General features: G+C 41.0%; 1 protein-coding gene across 2 annotated transcripts in view; it reads left to right on the top strand.

Annotated features, from left to right (window-relative positions):
• sh2d5 (SH2 domain containing 5) overlaps positions 1–22,214 on the top strand; it is a 44,561-nt gene that overhangs the window by 6,219 nt on the left and 16,128 nt on the right. Inside the window, exons 2-7 of one of the 2 annotated variants that reach the window (XM_028807774.2) lie at positions 9,726–9,806; positions 12,326–12,400; positions 13,654–13,800; positions 15,383–15,595; positions 18,629–18,779; positions 20,461–20,569. In XM_028807774.2, the coding sequence (XP_028663607.1) occupies positions 9,726–9,806; positions 12,326–12,400; positions 13,654–13,800; positions 15,383–15,595; positions 18,629–18,779; positions 20,461–20,569 (776 nt within the window). The remainder of the gene's footprint in view (positions 1–9,725; positions 9,807–12,325; positions 12,401–13,653; positions 13,801–15,382; positions 15,596–18,628; positions 18,780–20,460; positions 20,570–22,214) is intronic. The other variant, XM_051931125.1, reaches the window with a different exon arrangement.

Genomic DNA, 22,214 nt, shown 5'->3' on the forward strand with positions numbered 1-22,214 from the left:
AAAACAGACCTTTTCACTGTGTCCTTAATTTTTGTCTCAATTGCTCGAATACAGCGCCGTACATTCTGCTGTTGTGAAGGTGCAAAAAAAATGACGGCACAGAAGATGGCATGTGAGACTTTTAAAATGTATCGTATGTCGGCATTCTGGTTCACCACATCGAACCTTTCATCACATGCACATTGATCCCGGAGGATCTGCAAAGCGGCTGTCTGTCACATGTAGATAGTAAATAGAGACCCTGATGTCACATTATGACTTTATCACACTGCGCCCCCCGACTTTTTGCTGGTATTGCAACTTGCACACGCGTCACATTAATTTCTGAGGACGAGCTCAGAGGACGCGTCAAATGAACGCTGGGCAGCCATGATGCGTGTGTATGTACGCGTTCTGAGCGTGAAGTATAAACGAGTCCTAAGAATGAAAACCTGCAGCCACTGCGGCCCTCCAGGCCTGCAGTTGACACCCAAGCTCTGTGGCATTGCTCACCTTTACTTTTAAGGGTGTGGGAGTCTTAAAATAATGCATCTGCTTTTCAGTTTGCAAGTGGTTACCAAACCTTTTCCAAAAATATTTATCTATTTTATAATAATATATTTTTATAATATGAAAAATGACCTAACAAATGAAGAAAACTGAAGATCAATTAATGTGGCTTTAGCTGTCCTAGCCATGTTGTCTCGTGAATGTCTGACTAAACTCATTTAAGTCTTAAAAAGACTCAATTTTACATCAGGTGATTAAGCGGCCTCTCACATGAGTGGTATATGTCAAAGTTCAAGTAAATACAGGATAAGAACAGCTTTAATGAAAGGAGAGCAAGTGTGAAACCACATTCCTTTTTTAAAGAATAATACTCAAAATGTCTGAAAAATATACAGTACTTCTGATAGACGAATCAAAGATGGAGCTGTAAGGTGAGAATTGAAAATTTTATTTATAAGAACTTCACACCAGCCTTCAAGTATGGCAGTGGGGGTGAAGTGTAGGCAATGGGTGAGGCCTGCTTTGCTGCGTTAGAACATGGAAGCCTTGCTAGCAGTAGGTAGATAGATAGATAGATAGATAGATAGATAGATAGATAGATAGATAGATAGATAGATAGATAGATAGATAGATAGATAGATAGATAGATAGATAGATAGATAGATAGATAGATAGATAGATAGATAGATAGATAGATAGATAGAGATATATTCAAAATACTCAAGCAAATATACAAGATAATGTCTAAAAGAGAAGAAACATCTTCATAATGCAATGGGTGACGTCCGATCCTAAAACACATTGAGATGCTGCAGCAGATGCTTACAGTGACCTACAGAAAGCGCTCAGGGGCTTTAAGACTGAAACCAGAAAGCTTGTGTTTACCCAGAGAGTTGTGGGAATCATGTGCTTAAACCCAAAACCCCGAGAGCCTTTAAGAACTGTCCGGATGAAATCTTGGGATGGTATAGCTATTAGCTAAACAAATGAGCCTGATGGACTGAAAGGTCTCCTCCTGTTTGTGAAACGTCTTGTGTTCTAGCACTGAAGTAGTTCTGTATGGAATAATGTCCAACATATTGGTAACATCCCATAGGAATTGGAATAGGAGGGACAGTCTGATCTCAGAACTGCTCATCATCTCCTTTTCTTCTAATGATGTAGTCTGGAGTTCTCCGAGATGCGACGTTCAACTATACTACTTGAAAACTTATTCCATGTGCCTGAACTCATCTCTGTGAAGTAATACTTCATAACATTTGTGCCGTGTTCACCCTGTGGGGGTGCTTGTGCCACCCAAACCCGGCACAGACAGATGCAGGACACAAGCTCAGCACACACACTTTTATGTTTTTTCTTTTTCCATGTGGGAAACGCCTTCTGCCGTTTCCCACCATTTCCTACCAGTACTGCACAGTTCACAGCACTAAACACAGCACCAGACTCTTTCTTTCCTTCAATTTTTGGACTATTTCCGTTAACCGGAAGTGGTACTTTACCTTTTATTCATGCAGCTGCAGAGTCCGATTTATTCAACTTTACTTTAATAATAGGGCAGCACGGTGGTGCAGTGGGTAGCGCTGCTGCCTCACAGTTAGGAGACCCAGGTCCTCCCTGTGTGGAGTATGCATGTTCTCCCCGTGTCTGTGTGGGTTTCCTTCGGGTACTCCGGTTTCCTTCCACAGTCCAAAGACATGCAGGTTAGGTGCGTTGGCGATCCTAAATTGTCCCTAGTGTGTGCTTGGTGTGTGGGTGTGTGTGCCCTGCCCTGGTTTTGTTTCCTGCCTTGCGCCCTGTGTTGGCTGGGATTGGCTCCAGCAGACCCCCGTGACTCTGTAGTTAGGATATAGTGGGTTGTATAATGGATGGATGGATGGGTGGACTTTTATAATAATTGTTCAATACATCATTAATTTGATTTGATTTGTTGTTGATGGTATATAAAAATACAATCATTGTCTTGTGGTTTACTTCTCAAATATCCATCCCTATATATGAGTATATGAGAAAGTCTAGAGGAGACCACTCCTGATTTTTAGCAGGTGAAATTGTCTTCATGGTGAGTGCTGCAGCTTGTTTTTGGCTCATGGTGCCAGCTCTGTTGGCCCTGCAGTGTTCTCAGGGTCCTTGGCGTGTGTACATATGTGCATCCTGAACTTTCTAGTTTAGTGATGGGGCTTGAAGGCTTACAGCCCCCTAATTCTCACCATTTAAGTGAGGACTGCCTTTATCTATTTTATTTTTTTTAATTCCAGTTTAAGTCTGTCCCAGTTAAGGCTGTGCAGCACAAGCCATTAAAGATGTGTGAAACGTCAAGGAGCATTTCGACCCTTAAAGGTGGCCACAGTAATGTGAAAGTAAAGAAAGCAGATCAATATCTGGAATGCTTCAAGAACAAGACGTTACAGTGATCAGAATGAATGGAGCTGTTTGTTTAAATTTGTTTTGGGGTTTTGGTACCCAAGAAATCCATTTTTGGAGTTAGATTCACGATTGGTGTTCAAATTAAAAAGCTGATTACAAGTCTGCAACCATCTTGCTGATCATGTCACAAGGAGTGACAGTATAACTATGGTTGTGAGTTCACTTTGCCTTTATCCATCAGTGAATGCAGATGCTCTTATTCTTATTAGCGGTGGTCAGAGTTATTTCAAGTAGACCTTTGTGGTCGGATTTGTGTTCTGGTGACAACCTTCTTCTGAATTTGATTTTCCATTTTGTCTAGCTCTTTTTGGTTTTCATTTCTTATTTGTGTTTGGCTCTCCTGGTATTCAGACCTCTGTTAATCCTGACCTCATCATTGTACTTCCTAATCATCTCCCTGTTTTCCTGTTCTCACAAAAATCCTTGAGCACTTTGCATATAAACAACACCAAGGAAGCCCTATGTAGGCTCCTGCCATTTTGTGGAAAAGAAGTTGGCAGTATGCTGCAGAGCTCTGGTGTGGAAAGAAACATCTATGTAGAGAAGTGTAAGCCTTGACTAGGAAAAAACTCAAACTGGAAGAACAAAGACCTGGCCAGAAAGTAATTACTGTTGCTACTGGACATCCCCTCCGAGTCTCATGCTTGAGTCGCGCAGGGTGTGTCATCTACAAGTTCTGTCCATGTTATGGTCGATTGTGTATTTTAGTTTTGGTGCTTTGGATTGATTCTCCTCCATGTGCAGAGCATAGCTATGACTGTCTGGTCTCCTGTCTAATGCTTTAGGTTACATTATGTCTCTGCTGCTTGTAAATTAGTCAAATAACACACAATACCTGTCGATGGCGCACTATAAAGCTGTATGTGTCTCAAATGGGAAGGAGGTAATGTTATTGAAATGTAGTGCCGTTACTTTATGATGAAGATGATGGCTGAGCTGACAGCTGCTACGTTTCAGCCGGGGGTGTTCTTTGTTTATTTGTTCTTTGAGTAGTTTTCCAAAAAATCATATGTTATTAATTATGTTTTTGTTTTGTCTTTAATTATTTTGCTCTTATGTATTATATTATTTATAGTATTTTTGTTATCTGCCCTGTCTCTTTTATGTGGAGCCCAAGGAGGCTGCTGATGATATAGTAGCTTTGGCATTGTTTTAGATAGATAGATAGATAGATAGATAGATAGATAGATAGATAGATAGATAGATAGATAGATAGATAGATAGATAGATAGATAGATAGATAGATAGATAGATAGATAGATAGATAGATAGATAGATAGATAGATAGATAGGGCAGGCACTATATCATAGATGGACAACAATCATTATGAATACATTTGACGGGATTTTTGTACAGTTGGAGTGAAAGCTTGGTTCGGACTGTCATCAGTAATTCAGACTCATTCTCGGTGGGTGTGGAAGTCCAACAGGGATGCCCTTTATCATCAATTCTGTTGATAATGTTTATGGAAACAATTTCTAGGGGAAGCCAAGGGGTGGAGGGTGTCCAGTTTGGTGATCTCGTGATCACATCTCAACGTTTTACAGATGATGTGGTCCTGCTGGCTTCACTAGACCTGTGAACTCAGACACACACTGGGGCGGTTTGCAGCCAAGTGTGAGTCTGAGATGCTCTATGTATTAAAATGACAAATGCAATGCATTAAATTAGTACTTGCATTACAAACTGCATTCCAGTGGATGGTGCACTCACTGCAAATGTTAACACTGAGAAGGACAAGATAGATAGATAGATAGATAGATAGATAGATAGATAGATAGATAGATAGATAGATAGATAGATAGATAGATAGATAGATAGATAGATAGATAGATAGATAGATAGATAGATAGATAGATAGATAGATAGATAGATAGATAGATAGATAGATAGCGTTTCTTGACACACATCTGTTGAATAATTCATTGTCTGAAAGTCCTCAGTGTTATTGTGTCAGAGAGAGGATGTACACATTGTTTATAATAGCACTCAGGTTTGTTTTATATAATAGATAGATAGATAGATAGATAGATAGATAGATAGATAGATAGATAGATAGATAGATAGATAGATAGATAGATAGATAGATAGATAGATAGATAGATAGATAGATGCATTTGTATAGCACTTTTCTAGACACTCAAACTCCATTACATAGACGGTGGAGAACCACTTCAACCACCACTGATGTGCAGCATCCACCCGGGATGACACAACGGCAGCCATTGTTGCACCTGTACACTCACCATACATTAGCTATTTTGTGATGAAGGTGTGTATGAGAGGGAAAGTTAGCCAATGGGAAGCACCCTTCCTTTTTGAAAGATGCTCAAAGATCTTTTAAGACCACAGAGAGTGAAGACCTCAGTTTTAGGTCTCATCCGAAGGACGGCGCCATTTGTACAGCAGAGTGTCCCTGTCACTGCACTGGGACATTGAGATCTGCACACAGACCACAGGGTAAGCCCACCACCCCACCCCCATTCCCTGCTGGCCTCACCAACACCTCTTCCATCTGCACACCAAGATTTTACAAGATGGTCTGCCATCCAAGTAGTGGCCAGGTCCAAACATACTTAGCTTCCCGTGGATTATCCGTTCTGAAAGACAGATGGTATGGCCGCTTGCTTTATTAGATGCCTGTGTCTCACATGAGCATTTTGTTGTTGTGGATTTCCTGGCTTTTGACCCCCTGCTTTCATTTTTAAGGTACTGTTTTTGGTTTGCTGATTGTGGATTTGTTTGCGCTTATATTTGAATTTTTAGGAAGACTTATTTTTGCTGCTTTTCCTTCCTTGCATTTTGTGATTCCTTTTTGAATTCTTTAAAATAAATCCTTTCAATATCAAGTTTACCATGTTTTTCTTTTTTTTACATGTTGTGAGCTTTTGATATTTAAAAGCCTGACCACTATCTTGCCATTTTAGATTGTGACGTGGTTGCCCAGACCTCTTTAGAGATCTGCTCTGACTATTTGTGTTTAATTCTGAGGCCTGCACTCCTTTTAGCTGTTTTTGCATGGCCGGATTCACAACAACGACTAACTACGTGGAGTTCTCCCCAGCTCTGGACTAGTGCTCTGCTAGCAGCATGACACAGAGGCGGATGTCCAGTTTGGAGTTATGCACACGTATCTTCAGTGCTTGTGTTAATCTGACCTCATCTCTAAACTGTACACTCAAGGGGCGATTATGTCAATAGCTGAGCTGAGGCTAAGAATACAAAGCACTATATAATAGAATGATAACATCTACTGTATTTGTGCTATCTACACCAGAGACGGACAATGATGTCGTACTCTGCCATCTCTGTCTGCCTCTGCATCTCAAATGGAGAAGGTTCAAGCATCTGAGAAGGTGTGAGGCACCAGAGAGTGCGTCTTTGTAGCTGGAGGAAGTGTTATTCAGACATCATCCTATCAGATAAGGGATAAAACATTGTGCTTCTTGCAAAATAAAAACTATTTGTTATGTTCCTGTTAGGTGTTAAAAGAGAATTCAACACATCTAGTATCATCACGCTGATACTTTCACGTTTATCCACTGATAATAATAATAATAATAATTCTTTACATTTATATAGCACTTTTCTCACTATTCAAAGCGCTCTCCACCCAGGGAAGACCCAGGAAGCAAAGCAGCAGCACTACCACTGATACTCATGTATTAATTTTTAAAACCATCACTGGGCTGCAGGAGACTGAAAGTTACACCAGGAGCGCCAAGTGCAGGACATTTGTGTGTAACTAAAAATATACCGAAATGTGAGCTTGTGCGATAATGGCAAAGGGCGATGATTTGGAGCAAAGACAAGTGTAAGGGGACGGTACAGTGGCGCTGTGGTAGCGCTGCTGCCTCACAGTTAGGAGACCCGGGTCCTCCCTGCGTGGAGTTTGCATGTTCTCCTCCGTGTCTGCGTGGGTTTCCTCCCACAGTCCAAAGACATGCAGGTTAGGTGCATTGGTGATCCTAAATTGTCCCTGGTGTGTGTATGTGTGTGTGCCCTGCGGTGGGCTGGCACCCTGCCCGGGATTTGTTCCTGCCTTGCACCCTGTGCTGGCTGGCATTGGCTCTAGTAGACTCCTGTGTTAGGATATAGCAGGTTGGAGAACGACTGACTGACAAGTGTAAGGAGGAAAGAATCCAAAACTGTCCTGCCTCGATTGCTTTTAAAGTTAAGAAAGAACTATCACATCTCATGGCAGAGCGACAGCAAGTTCCGGCATTGTGATGCGTTTTATGTATTATGTACAATCAATTAGACATCTGCCCACCCCATCAACCAACCAGAACTCACGTTTGTGTTTTAAAATCTTTTTATTTAGGTCTGATTGGATAGGTTTATAATCATGAGGATCAAAGTGGGGTGAGAATGTGTGCTGGACGGCGGATTGCTGTGAGTGCCTGTCCTGTCAGTGAAAACATGGACTTTTACTGGGATTAGGCATTTTTTTTGCCTTGGATATACGAAAGCCCACTTTGCAAGCAGAATCCCCTGAGTGTGCACCCAAGTCACTCTGATGGTAGATCTGACCAAGGAGAAGAATCAGAAACATGTGAAGAAAGTACCAGGGGAGTCAGGAGAACAAAGGGAACAGCAGAGGCACTTTTGAAGTTTAAGATATAAATAGTGTTCAAACTTCCATCCATCCATTTTCCAAGCCGCTGAATCTGAACACAGGGTCGCGGGAGTCTGCTGGAGCCAATCCCAGCCAGCATAGGGTGCAAGGCAGGAACCAATCCCGGGCAGGGTGCCAACCAACCGCAGGTGGTCAAAGTTGAACTGTAAAAATCTGCAAACGAGGGTTTTAGAGGAAAGGGACACAACAATAGTGTCCACCTTAATAAAAGAGGTGTTTGTGTGTATTTGCTTACTATATCTCCATCATTCCAACAGGTGGTGCATCACAAGCATTTGTAGAAATAAAATGTATTGAATTTGTCATTCCAACAGATGGCACATAACAAAGATTAGCACTGCTTTTTACTTTATCGTATATGAAGTCTAGGGAAAGTATTGTAATCGTCCAAAGATTTGATATCGAGATTTTGACGTTTTAGACCTCCCTGAGTCTGATAATACCATTTTTGGAATTATGTGTGTGTGTGTGTATGCGTGTGTGTGTGCGTGTGTGTGTGTGTGTAGACACTATAACTTGAGAAGGCTTTCACTTAGGCCAACCAAATGTATACAAGTATTAGGTACAAAACGCAGATTTCCGCTAACCGGAAGTGGTACTTTACCTTTTATTCATGCGGCTGCAGAGTCCAGTCCGATTTATTCAACTGTTCTTTTATAATAATTGTTCAATATATTATTAATTTGATTTCATTTGTTGTTGATTGTTCTTAAATGTACATAGTATAAAAATATAATAACTGTCTTGCAGTTTACTCCTCAAATATCCATCCCCATATCTGAGTATATGAGAAAGTCTAGGGGAGACCACTCCTGATTTTTATAGATCTCTAGGGGCCTTTGCCCCCTGCTCACTTTGCTTGCCCATTCCCTTCCCCAAGCCCCCCCGTTCACTTTGTGCCAAACACTTCTCGTCTCTGCCACTAGCATTGTGAAGAGGGGTGCACGCTAAGGAGATGCGGTCGCTCCTCCGAAGCCCCCTCTTAAGCGGTGATACAATGGGAAACAAATACATTTTTTTACCTCCTCTGTGCTCGATCATCTGGCTTCCTGCTGCTGTTGCTTGTGCCGTGCCGCGTGATCTGCATGTCGCGCAGCGCTTCGAACATTTAAAAGCCTGTACAGCAGCTGTCCTCCTTGTCTCGCAGGATGTTAAAGTGTCTCCTAGAAAATCACGTCTCGACCCAAGATTTTTTGATATAATAGAGAGATATGCTAAATGGCATTGCATTTGTCAGTCCAACAGATGGCGCATCACAAACATTTGTAGTGTTGTGGTGTGATGTCATCTCAGCTTGCAGTACTTATTGGTTTTTGACTTGACAACAGTGAAAAACCATACTGTGTCTTCAGTGGGCACATAAGCATTAAAACTGGGCCACCGAGGAGTGGAAAAAAGTTTCTTGGTCAGATGAATCAGGTTCCTTTAGCAATATTCTGATGGAAGGCTAAGAATTTGATTTGAACAACGTGAGCCCATGGAGCCATCTAGTTTAGTGTGCCAGTGTGTTGGTGTGAGGAATGTTTTCCTGGCACATATTAGTGTCAATAGTGCCCAGTGAAGGACGTGTGCTTGGCAAGACGTAGCTGAACATCCTTTAGTCCTTTCATGGCTACAGATTACCCAAACTCATGTAGACAATTCCAACTTTAGGACGGGGTGGGAAGTGCTGATCATAGCAGGAGTGTGCAGCTGTACGGTTTGCAAGGGCTGCTTGACGCAGTCAAATTCATGAAGACCAGGACTTGTAGAATGCATGTACAGATGAAGGTCCAATAAAGTGCAACACGCTACTAGACTGGTGTACCTAATAAACGGGCCACTCAGTGCATGTCCTCTCCAGCAGTTCTGCGTTCATTTGGGCCAGTCTGGTCCATGTCAGATACTGTATAGAATCCATTTTTGTTTTATGTGAGGCCCTTTGCAAAGTACAACACAACAAAAGGTTTATAAGCATAAGCCAAAGGAACAAGATGAACTACAGGAGAAGGTCACTTGATATGCATTAAAAGGAAAGCAACAGCAGCAGATATGGAGGTAGGGTGACGGCACCATTGAATCAGAAGTAGTCCTGGCTGGGCAGATCACGTCAATGTGAGAATGTCTTTGAAGTGCTTTTCATGGATCAGTCGACTGGAGTAATGTTCTTGTGCTGTCATGTCTCCATTGCAGTACGTTGGCTCCTTTGAAGTGGAAGACTGCAGCTTGGATGAGAAAACGTGGCTGGTCCATGAACAGATGAAATCACTGACGGTAAGGAGACGAGCCGCCTACAGTAACTAAGTGTGTGAAAGTCTTGTGACACATAAATGGGCAATTAGTTACTAAAGATTGAAGTTAAGGCTTTTTATGAACCATGCAGAAAGTCCTCCCTGCAGTGGGCTGTTGCCCTGCCCGGGGTTTGTTTCCTGCCTTGCACCCTGTGTTGGCTGGGATTGGCTCCGTCAGACCCCCGTGACCCTGTAGTTAGGATATAGCGGGTTGGATAATGGATGGATGGATGGATGGATGGATGCAGAAAGTCCTATGTTTTGGTGTATTGAGGCCAATATTTATACATAAGAACTTAACATGAGAATTTGACAGTGAGCTTTTATGGCATCAGGGGCCTGCATACTCCCAGGGTCTCAAATCTGGGAAGGTGTGGAAAGTGCTACCTTTTTATTAAAAGTATGTGGAAAATACTTTTTTTTAGTCACAAAGTGAAATAACTTTTTCAGAACATTAAACAATCCAGACAAGAACAGGCCATTCAGCCGAACAAAGCTCGGCAGTCCTATCCACCTAATTCTGAAAATCCCTAAAGTCCTACTATCTACCACACTACTTGGTAGCTTATTCCATGTGTCTGTGGTTCTCCAGACATGAACATCGTGTCACTTACCGGCTTTGATTTAAAGGAGCAGGAGACATGAGCTGCTCTAATGGAGGTTCATGTTAGGCCGGGTTTATACTTCACGTGACACGACGTGTGCGCCTATGGTCGCTACTACTATGCAAGTTTTGTACTGTTTATACAGTATTTGCACGCATACATTACATAAATCCGGAAGATTCCACCAGGTGGCAGTGCGAGATACAGATAGAGTGTGAGAACAGGTTCGGCTTCGCTGTGTTGTGAATTGCCTGAAACATCCTTTAAATTCTGAGGACACCTTGCCACAATATCTCTGAAAAGGATGCTTAATGATTACATCCATCATTCCAGGGATGGGCCCATTCCAGCAAGTATCGGGCGCGAGGCAGAAACAGTCCTTGGATGGGGCATCAGCTCATCACAAGGTGAATACAAGCACACACATACGCTAGTGTCATTTTATCATCATCAGATCCCCAAACCTTCATGTCTTTGGAAGGAAACTGGAGCCCACTGTGGAAACCCAGCAGGAAAACATGCAAACTCCAGGCAGGGAACACCAGGGACGTGACTCCCTGTGAGACAGCAGCGCTATCACTCCACCACCGTGTCACACACATGTGTAATTATTAACAGTATTCATTATTTAAACAACATCAACAATTTAATTAGCCCTAATTTTAATTTTGGTCTTGGCCAATTTCCTGTAGAACTAATGTTAAATAAATCTAATTACTGCCAAATTAATTTATCATTACAACAAAGGCATTTTCCGTGAAATAAGCAGCAAAACACAAATGTATGTAGTAATAAAATGTATTGCATTTGTCATTCCAACAGATGGTGCATTACAATCATTATTATTGTTTTTACACATCCCATACCAAGTAGCATATAACAGAGACGTATGCATTGCATTTTTCATTCCAACTGATAGCACAACACAAACATTAACTACTACATTTACAAATCTCATACCAAATAGCATATAACAGAGACATATGCATTGCATTTTTCATTCCAACAGATGGCACATCACTAACATTAACACTGTTTTTAAAAATCCCATACCAAATGGCATATAACAGAGACATCTGTGTCGAATGGTGCTGTGCAAACGTTACCACTGAGGTCTGCATTGATTACTTAGACAAGTAGCACAGCTAGCAAATACGTAAGTAAATAAGCAACCAAAAACATATTTCATGATACATTTAATTATTGATTCTCACATACCATTTTATTATTTATTGATTTGCACATTTCCCAATGCGTTTATTTCTTTGTGCATTTGTTTATTTGATTTTGTCCGAGCAATTCCTCCATAGCTGGGGAGATGTGCAACTGTACTGCTGCAGGGGACGAAACAGGAGCGTCAGAAGATGATGAAGCAGTAGGGGTGCCAGACTATTCACGTCTGAAAATCCTGCATGGCCCCCAGTCAAAGGCTGCTTTTAATTTTCATGCTTAACTATACATTTTAAGTTATTATCTTGCAAGCTGAAACCTTTATAATATCAGCCATAATGTGGATCTCATTTGTTTATCATGCCTCATTAATATTGTGCTTTGAGGTGCGTCTTTTAGCCTTTTCATTTCTCACTTTTGGATACTTGCTAGTCCACTATTGAGTAATGGAGCCCACCTGTTGCATAAATCATTGATTTGCATTCAGTTGAGCTCCACCACAGAGCTGATGGCTGTTCATCCCATGCGTTTGTTTTCTTTGGTGACATAGCAGGATCACAACGAGAGTAGTCTGAGTTCACCAAGGAACAGAATAATTAAGAATCATCGTCTTTCAAAGGCTTCTGTATCGTCCGTGTCGGAGGACTTCAGTCGAGAATCCAAAAAGAGAATGATGACTCCCAATGTTCTTCTGTTGAGTCATTTCTTGTGGTTGTGTACCTTTCAGGATTGCGAGATGAAAGTCCCTGTGATTCTGATGTTTTCTACCAAAGGAGTGAAGATTTATGACAAAGACAAACAGGTGAGAGTATAACGTTAAGACATGCAAGGTGGCACACGTGACAATAGGGTGGGATTTTAAATGAAATGGATGGGTAAAGCAGTGCAACACCTTGGGGGTCCAGCAAGCAACTCTTTGAACTCCCATTGAAAGTCAGAATGTTATTGTGTCAGGACTTCAGAAGTTGGGTGGGAAGGCGGTGGTCTGCAAGCACTTAACAACCTGAGTGGCAGCAACCCATCAGACAGTAACGGATGCCATCCTTTGATAAGCCTGGAGAGAAAATGTTTAGAGATCGATGATCAGTATCAGTGCCATGCTGCTAGTAGTGGACTGCGTCACTGAAGGGGTTAGATGGTGGATAGAAGAAGATGGCGATACTGACTGTGTTCACATTATGGGGGAGCGCTACTTTAAGCTTGAAATGGCGTACTTTCTCCCTTTTGTGCTCTTGACTAACTGGAACTGCAGCAGTGGTCCGTGGCAAGATGGCAAATTGGATTACAACGTGCGATTAGCTCAACCCGCATGATGAAATAGAAATTATAGTGTTGAACACACCATCTAAGTGCGTATCTCTCACGAAGAGAGGCTGATCGGCCTGTGGCCTTCGCCGTGCTTTGGCTTGCAGCCTTCTTATCAGCGTATGTCACAGTTTGTCTTCATAGGAGCTTCATATGCTAACTGATAGCAGTCTCCATTATTATTATTTCCCCCCTTCTGGGGACCTCTTGTTTTTATAGGACCTCGACTGGAAGGGGCTTTGTCACTGACCCTTATTGGCCATCTTCTTAGTGCTGTGGATGCGGATACCGTTGGCAACAGCACCCCCTCTTGTCCAGGAGTGGTTTAACATACCTCTGATGAACTCAGAAGGTGATCCTCCTATGCACATGCATGACACACATTATGTTAACAAGGAGTTGTATGCAAAGGCAACAGAAATTAGAGAAAAGACAAGGAATGTCCACTGGAGTCAGTCCTTCTCCATGAAAAGGAGTCCGAACCCTAAACATAAATCTGACTTCAGGACATCTGGTAGACCTCAGCCATTGAAGAGACCAAATAGGCTTATCAGGAGGAGGCAAAAATGGCCTGCCTGTCTCTTTTGCTGCATCAACACTACTGGTGTCACACATGTTAGACTCGTGTTCTCTTTGGGGAAAAAAAAATGTTTTTATCAATAGTGTCACAGACATATGGAGTAAATTTAAGGTAGGAGGGAGTCCCTAAACTGAAAATGTTGATAGTCATCTCTCACCATCTTGTTGCAGACCTTGCTGATGGCCCATTGTCTCAGAAGAATTTCCTTTACTACCTGCCGTCCATCGGACCGTCAGTTTGCCTTTGTCGCCTACAATCCAGGCTGCCCGCGCAACGAGCTCTACTGTCACCTGTTTGTGAGCGGCCAGCCATCAGAGGTACAGCAAACGTGGTCGCTTGTCTTTTTGCTGCAGGCAACGTGTCACAACTGTTCCTTCATCCAATAGTGGCATTCAGTCTGTGGTGGTCCTTTTGGAGTTCAACTTGTAAATCTGCACTCTCAATTCTCTGATCTAAAAGTCCCTTAGTAAGCAAGAGTCCTTGTATTAGCGGGACTGAAGAAATGAGCCATGGGCCTGTAATTATACGTATAGTGTTAGTAACAAAAAATGTAGTAGCATAATATATCATGGTAAGCTGTGAAAATTAATGTAATATTAGTGTTATGTGCCATAGGCAGATGTCTGTCTGTCTGTCTGTCTATCTATCTATTGTGAGGGAAGGCCGGAGTCTTTACCCAGCCGGGACACCTCCTTAAAGGAAGGACAAGGGGAAGGGCGCTATCTCCCCTGAACTGCTGCTTGGTAGCCCCCCTGGGTTGCAATGGCACCTTGGATACCCAACTGGGCTGTGCCAAACTCAAACTCCCAGCATGCCCTGCAGGAATCCGTGGTGCCATAGCCGCACGGGGAAAGTAGTGCCTTATGGAAGCTCTCTTCTCCGTTCCTTCCATCCAGCTGGCATCCCACCTGGGTAATGGCCGTGGCCACCTTTCACTCTATCTATCTATCTATCTATCTATCTATCTATCTATCTATCTATCTATCTATCTATCTATCTATCTATCTATCTATCTATCTATCTATCTATCTATCTATCTATCTATCTATCTATTTGTTATATAGTGCCTTTCACATCTATCTATCTATCTATCTATCTATCTATCTATCTATCTATCTATCTATCTATCTATCTATCTATCTATCTATCTATCTATCTATCTATCTATCTATCTGTTATATAGTGCCTTTCACATCTATCTATCTATCTATCTATCTATCTATCTATCTATCTATCTATCTATCTATCTATCTATCTATCATATAGTGTCTTTCATATCTATCAATCTATCTATCTATCTATCTATCTATCTATCTATCTATCTATCTATCTATCTATCTGTTATATAGTGCCTTTCACATCTATCTATCTATCTATCTATCTATCTATCTATCTATCTATCTATCTATCTATCTATCTATCTATCTATCTATCTATCTATCTATCTATCTATCTATCTATCATATAGTGTCTTTCATATCTATCTATCTATCTATCTATCTATCTATCTATCTATCTATCTATCTATCTATCTATCTATCTATCTATCTATCTATCTATCTATCTATCTATAGTGCCTTTCTATCTATCTATCTATCTATCTATCTATCTATCTATCTATCTATCTATCTATCTATCTATCTATCTATCTATCTATCTATCTATCTATCTATCTATCTATCTATCTATCTATCTATCATGCCTTTCTCTCTGACTGTTTTATCTATCTGTCTGTCCTCATGAGTCTTTCAAGAATGCTCACCAGTGTCAGGTTGTTACCACTGATCCCATGAACTTCACACTTTTGGCTTTTCTGGGAATGACAGGATGGTTTTATTTTTATGAATGGCCAGAATCGGTTGATTAACGGATTTTAATCTGCTGTCTGTCTTCCCACAGGCCACTATTTTAAATCTGCTGCTGAGCCGCATGTTCCAACTGGCCTACATGGACAGCCACCCTGAACACATTGAGCAGCCAGGGAATGCGTCAGCTGTCGTGAAGTTTCCTCCATCTTCAACACTCCTCAGTGAGGGGGTCTCCCTTAATGTCAACGCCTTAGTGTCCTTCCGAAGGGCACCCACCCAAGGAGAGCTTTTCCCTGAACAAATGGTATGTTGGTTCACATTGGAAAGCAGTAACATTAAACATAAGGTAAAATAAAAATATCAACTAGTTGGAAAATCGAAGATTGTCTTGGATTGTGTTAATTATGAAGATGCTTTTTTAAAGTGTTCATACAGCAGAAGTCAATGAGCCTTAAACACTTGAGTTTTACATGGGATAAACGTATTCATCTCAGTATATTACTGAAACATTTTGTACTAATAGGCTCACAGTGCTCCTCATATTTGTAAAATGGCGGCGTGATGGCACATCGGCTAGTGCTGCTGCCTCACAGCTTCAGAAGACCCCGGGTCCCGTCATGGTCTCCGTGGAGACTGCACATTCTCCATGTTTATCTCCTACCGTATATTCTAAAGTTATCCATGTTAATTGCAGCACCATCCAGGGATGGTTCCTGTCTTGCACCCAATGTGTTTATGATAGACGCTAACTCCCATGACACCCACTGCCCACCCAACTTACCTGGAAAGGGGGTCTCTCTCTGAATTGCCTTTCCCAATATTTTTAAAATTTTTTTCCCTACAGGTTTTTTTCCCAGGAGTTTTTTCTTGTCTTTTTAGGGAGGCAATGCTGTCAAAAAATAAGGCCTTAAAGCCCATTGTGGCCCTCCTTGTGTGATTTTTCGCTATACAAAAAATAAATTGTTATTGTTTCTGTCTCTGTGTGAGCCCTGCTTATTTAAGGAGTTAGTGGAATGATTTGACTGGTTCAAAAATGGTGAAAGGCCTCAAAAACAAAAGTCAGACATGCAGTGAAACATGGGTTTGAGCAAAACATGTAAGCCTCTCCCTAAGCAGCCTAGCCCCAAACTCAAGTTGCAGGCTTAGGCCCAATAGTAGGGCAACAGGCCGATAGTTAAAGAAGACCCCACGGGAGACCAGAAAAATCTGTAAAAACCTCAGGTCCACAAAAATAAAACAAGGTTTCTTTAATATTTAAAACATTACTGAGAATTCAAAATGTACACAATTTAGAATACAGGGAACCAAAAAGGTTTGCCTTTCATTTAAATTTAAAATGAAATCCAGAAAACAGAACTTTTATGTAGGGTTGCCAGACGTCCCTTATATACAGGACATGTCCCATATTTGATAATTTTGTCCCCCTGTCCCGTACTGACCTTTCAGGGACACCCAAATGTCCCATATTTAGTTAATTTTCAAATTTCGTAATAAAAATATATTTTTACTACCTTCTTACGGTATTTAGTTGTAACTTTATAAGTAATTATACATTTCTTTTCTCAGATTCTCTTGATGAAAATAACCCAAATGTTATGAGGAAACGAGTGTTGGCTGCCTGTTTGCAACTTGTTCAGTTGCTATGCTTGGCCGAGGACAGCGACACTCTTACCGTTTTGTTCTCCTGCCGCGCTGCTGTGCAGTTCTGGGTCAGCATTGTAACATACAGTGACTGTCAGTAAAGTGTGTTGTTACTACTTGCCATGGCCCACTTTTTAACTAACTGCCTGCAATAAATAATAATAATATTTCTCTGTTGTCTGTATTAAATAAATATTTTCAAATGATTTCACTTTTACAGAATTTTTTTAGCTTGTATTAAATAATTTTCAAATGATTTTACTTATTAAAATCCTCGCTTTATGTTTTTAACTTATGTCTGTACTTTTATATAATATATTGGTCTGGGTGTGTAGGAGGCATGTATATATTTATATATATAGTAATATAGAGAGAGATTTTAAGAGTGTCCCGTATTTCTAATTTTCTAATCTGGCAACCCTACTTTTATATGAAAGCCAGAAGTCAATAACTGGAGAACCCAATCACAAAATGCGAAAAAGAAAGCCAAAAAACAGGAAATAAATATAATTCCAAAGCAGCCATTACAGGGGTGACTTGCTCTTAAATAGCAAGCAGTTCCAAGTGCCCCCCTTGGCTTAACAGAAAGAATACATAATACCGTATATACTCGCATTTAAGTTCTCCCGCGGATAAGTCAGGGCTGATTTTACCGTATAATTTCCGGTATTTTATAATGTCAGTTGTACAAGTCGAATGTGGAAAACTCACGCTGTTGGTCCAAGAGATTATGATATGCTAACACCTACCTGAGAGAGTAACCACGGAGCACACGGCCTTTCTTTTCTATGTATTGTGCCTACTTGACCACACGGTAATACCCAAACTATTCCGAAGCGACGTTTGCACTGATTTGTGTTTTTTGTAATCTCACACCCTCATACACCTTTATCGTAAGGGCATCCCTTATCTACGATGGAGCGTTCGATCAGAAGAAAATATGAAGCTGGTTTTAAATTAAAAGTCGTTGAAGTGGCAAAAGAAATTAGTAACTGCGCTGCTGCAACAAAATTCAATGTGTCTGAGAAACTGGTGTGAGATTGGAAGAGGCAAGAAGATGTTAAAAAAAATTAAGTGTCGTATTTCTGAACGGACGTATGAGTCGGGGTCTGATTTTATGATCGATTTTTTGGGTTTCAAGACCCGACTTATATGTGAGTATATATACGGTAATCACACAAAATAAAAAAAAAATAAGCAAAACAATATGCATCATAGCATAATTAATAACAGAAAGATGTCCATAACAATCTCTTCATAGTCACTAGTAGTGTCAGGCGATGAGTAGAGCACTTCAAGGACAGAACACCATTGTGGTTTCCCTTTCCCTTTTCGCTGTGTGAACAGAAGGAAACAAAAAGACATTCGATTTGAGTTAATTGTGGAAATAGCAGTGGCGACCAGAAGAGGGCAGTGTGCAGGAACAGAGCTCAGCCTTGAGGGGATCTTCAATTTACTGGAGTGAAGGTAAATTTCGACCAAGCACGCAGATTTGAATGACGTACGGTCACTTCATGTGCAGGTCCTTATTGAATGGTAAATCTGTTACGTCCATGAGGTTCAATACAACCCTTGAATTTTCGAGTGGTCCGCACACCAGTGTACGCTCTTGACCGCCGTTTCCCTGGAAATATCTTTTTTCTTTTGCTTGTAGACTGTTTGGCACATATTGATTTCTCTCATTTTTAAATTGTAGAAAGACGATAAGGCGAATGACATTGAAGACAACGCCATCGGCTGCTCAAACCTTATGAGGAAGAAAGCGATAAGAAGTAAGGTGCTCCGCTCTGGCGCTTACCGGTCTTTCACCTACGACTCTCAAACACACCGCTCCTTGCAGGAGAAGGGTCAGTATTATTATCTAATTATGATTACAATGGTTGACCGTGCCTTTCTCTTGGTCTGCGCGTTAGGGGCCAATGCTGGAAGGCGCACCATTCCTTTGGAGCAGTGGTTCCCAAACTCGATCCTGGGGACCCACTGTGGCTGTAGGTTTTTGTTCCAACCTACTTCTGCTATTCATTGGACTCTTAGCCTAATTAAGTGAATCATTATTTCTCAGTTTCTGTGTTTTGGAGTCAATGTAGAAATTACAAACTAAGTTTAGTAACCCTAACCCTAACCCTAACCTTAATTTTTATTAAAATGTAATAAGCAGTTACATGGGGAATATATCATTTTATTCAAGTTATGAAACAGCATTTTCAACCTAATTTTCATTCTGCTTTTCCAGGTGTTTGGTTTATTTAATTGATTATTTACTAATTAGCAAGTCTGACGCTGAAGTCGCTGCTGCTTTCATCATCCTGGGTGTCTGCTATGCTGGTTGTTAATTGTCATTATTAGGGTTAAATGAAGGGAACAAACAGGAAAAGGGGAAAATAATAGGAAGACAACAAAAGAGAGTTAAGCATTGATAGCTTTAGAAAAAAGAAAAATATTTTAAAATCTATATATACGAAAGCCAAATACCACCGACTCACTCATAACGTAATCTCTCGAACCATGAGGACTTGGGACTTGAAATTTGGAATGTAGGTTACCCTTGGCCCATAGGTGCTCACTAAGAAATGGTTTTAAAAATTTTGTGGTCATATAGCTTTTTAGACCCGTTTGTACGTCTGTCCGCTTTTCACAAGAGAAGGACTTAACGGATTTAGGTTTTTTTATGTAATTTGCTTGAACATTCCGGTTGATTTTGCGACTTTCTCATCACGCTAAGTATCAGAGTTCACTTGTGGTACCGATTTATTAACACAAATCCGAGAGAGACTCATCGGCTACAGGGCCCTCCTCACTCACTCGTCTGCCTCGGGGAATAACCTTAACTCCGCTTAGTTAGCGAACAACAGAATGACTTAACAGATTTAGATCGGGTTTTTTCAACAATTTGGTTGAACATTGCAGTTGATTTTGTGACTTCTCTCATTCCGCTAAGAATCATAGTTCGCTTGCAGAGAGCGATATATTCACACTAATCCGAGACAGAGGCTGGGGGCTGAGGGGAGGAGTGACGTCAGGAGTGGGGAGCCGGGCTGGGCCCTCCTCACTGTCCTGTTTCACTAATAAGCGGGCGAAGCCGAGGGAGATGGCTAGTGTCTTATAAATGTAAAAAGTATACTGTTGTGTTTTTCTGAATGCAGAATAAGAGAAGAGTATAAAAGACCAGCTAATTAAACAAGACCAGTTGTAATCAATTATTATCACCAATTGTAAATCTGGTTGGAACAAAATCCTGCAGCCACAGTGGGTCCCCAAGACCGAGTTTGGGAACCCCTGGTGTCAAGGGTTGGTGCCAACCTTGAGCTCTATGATGCCAGGACTGGCTCTAGCCCACCGTGACCATGAATTGGTTTAAAATGCCTATGCTATGTTTGTTTTGAAAAGTACTCACTGTAGTGGACCACCAAGTGGCCGTATGACCAGCATAGCCCAATGGATGAGTATGGGTCTCTATGGGTCAAATTAAGATAAGTTGGCCTTCAGTATGCTGCAGGTGCCCTGAAACTTAATTTCTATTTACTTCAGTTTGTCGAAGTTGGAAGAGTATGGATTCGCAGAACGAGAAACCGCTACACGTTTTGGAGGCAGAAGGCAACCTGGCCCGGTGCACGTGGTCTTTTAAAGGCCTCACCAGGTACGCACTGATGACTTATGGGTTTTAAACTTGCTGGTTAGGTTGCTTGCTAGAGTGTGATGTTTGTGGAAGCAACCAGTCGTGCAATGTTACATGGGTCTGCCCCCACTTCAGATGCCATTCTCTTAAACCAGGGGTCCTCAATCACCGTCCTGGAGGGCTGCAGTGGCTGCAGGTTTTCTTTCCCACTGGTTTCCTAACTGGAACTCAGTCCTTGCTGATAATGAAACTTAGCATTTAACTGTATGCCTTGTTAGCGCTTTCATTCATCCAAGGGAAATTGTAATTAATTGCGCTGTAGAGTTTCTTTACCTGAGAATATTATCCAGGTGTTTTGTGGACTAGAACTGAATTAAACTTAACGTTCCTTCCAATTCCCCTCTCATTTATTTCTAAACATTTTTTTTTAACACAGACACTTTTAATACTTTAAAAGGAAGCATGTTGGCTGGAGAGCTGCTGGTTTATTGGTTATCTACATTTTATTATCAACTAAAGTCTGATTAACAAAACAGGCAACAATTCAAATTTTAAATGCAGCTGCTAAAACTAAAATAGGCAATTAAGGGTTCTGAATGGTGACGGGCAAGAGAAGTCAAATTAAGCCCCAAAATGTATTGCTTTAGTAGTAAATAAATGGGCTGTAATTAAAAAATTGGTTGAAGTGGAAACCTGCAGCTACTGCGGCCCTCCAGGACTGTAATTGAGGACCTCTGATCTACAATGTAATGTAATGTGTCTTTGACGAATGAAAGGACTAACAAGTCATAGAGTTAAACACCAAGTTTCATTATCAGCAAGGGATGAGATCTAACTGGGAAACTGACTGGAATGAAAGCCAGCAGCCACTGAAGCCCTCCAGGACTTTGATTGAGGACCCCTGACTTAAACAAATACTTCACCCAAAAATGATATTTGTTTCAAATGCTACTTACGCCATATAGTTTGTAGTGGTAGCCGAGAAAAAAATTTAATCTCTCAACTCGAAGGTATTGATAGGAGATCAACAGCAAACAGTGTCAAACGATGTGAAAAATGTCCATGGGAAAAAAGAAATCTCGTGTTGCATAATCCACATATCCGATAACTATTTGTATGGTCCTAATGTGTGCATTTTCTGCTAAAAGGTTATTAACAGTTACTTCATGAAAGCTCCACATTAAATGTCAACAAGGAAGATGTCATTCCCACAATGCTGTGCATTAGAATTGAAGACCCGCCTCTGCTCCTCATTCGTTGGTGAAGAAACCCATCATTAATTTAAACACACGGCATTATGGGAATGACATCTTTCTTGTTAATAGTTAATGAGGAACTACTGAATTTGAATATGTTATGTCATAATCATCCCCTGTCTCTAATTGGCTCTCTCTCTCTCACCACGTCACCACCTAATAGCTAATGTGTGGTGAGATGAGAGTACTGGTGCAAAAATGGCTGCCGTCACATCTTCCAGGTGGATGCTGCACATTGGTGGTGGTTGAAGTGGCTCCCCACTCTCTATTAAAAGCACTTTGAGTAGTGAAAAAAGTGCTATATAAATGTAAAGAATTATTATTATTATTATTATTGTCAAACCCACGTAATCCAGATCAGGGTCATGTCAAAGCAAAGTTAAAGTGAACTTTATTGTCATCTCAGCCAT

This window comes from Erpetoichthys calabaricus, chromosome 8, assembly GCF_900747795.2.
Source record: "Erpetoichthys calabaricus chromosome 8, fErpCal1.3, whole genome shotgun sequence".
Taxonomy (NCBI): Eukaryota; Metazoa; Chordata; class Cladistia; order Polypteriformes; family Polypteridae; genus Erpetoichthys; species Erpetoichthys calabaricus.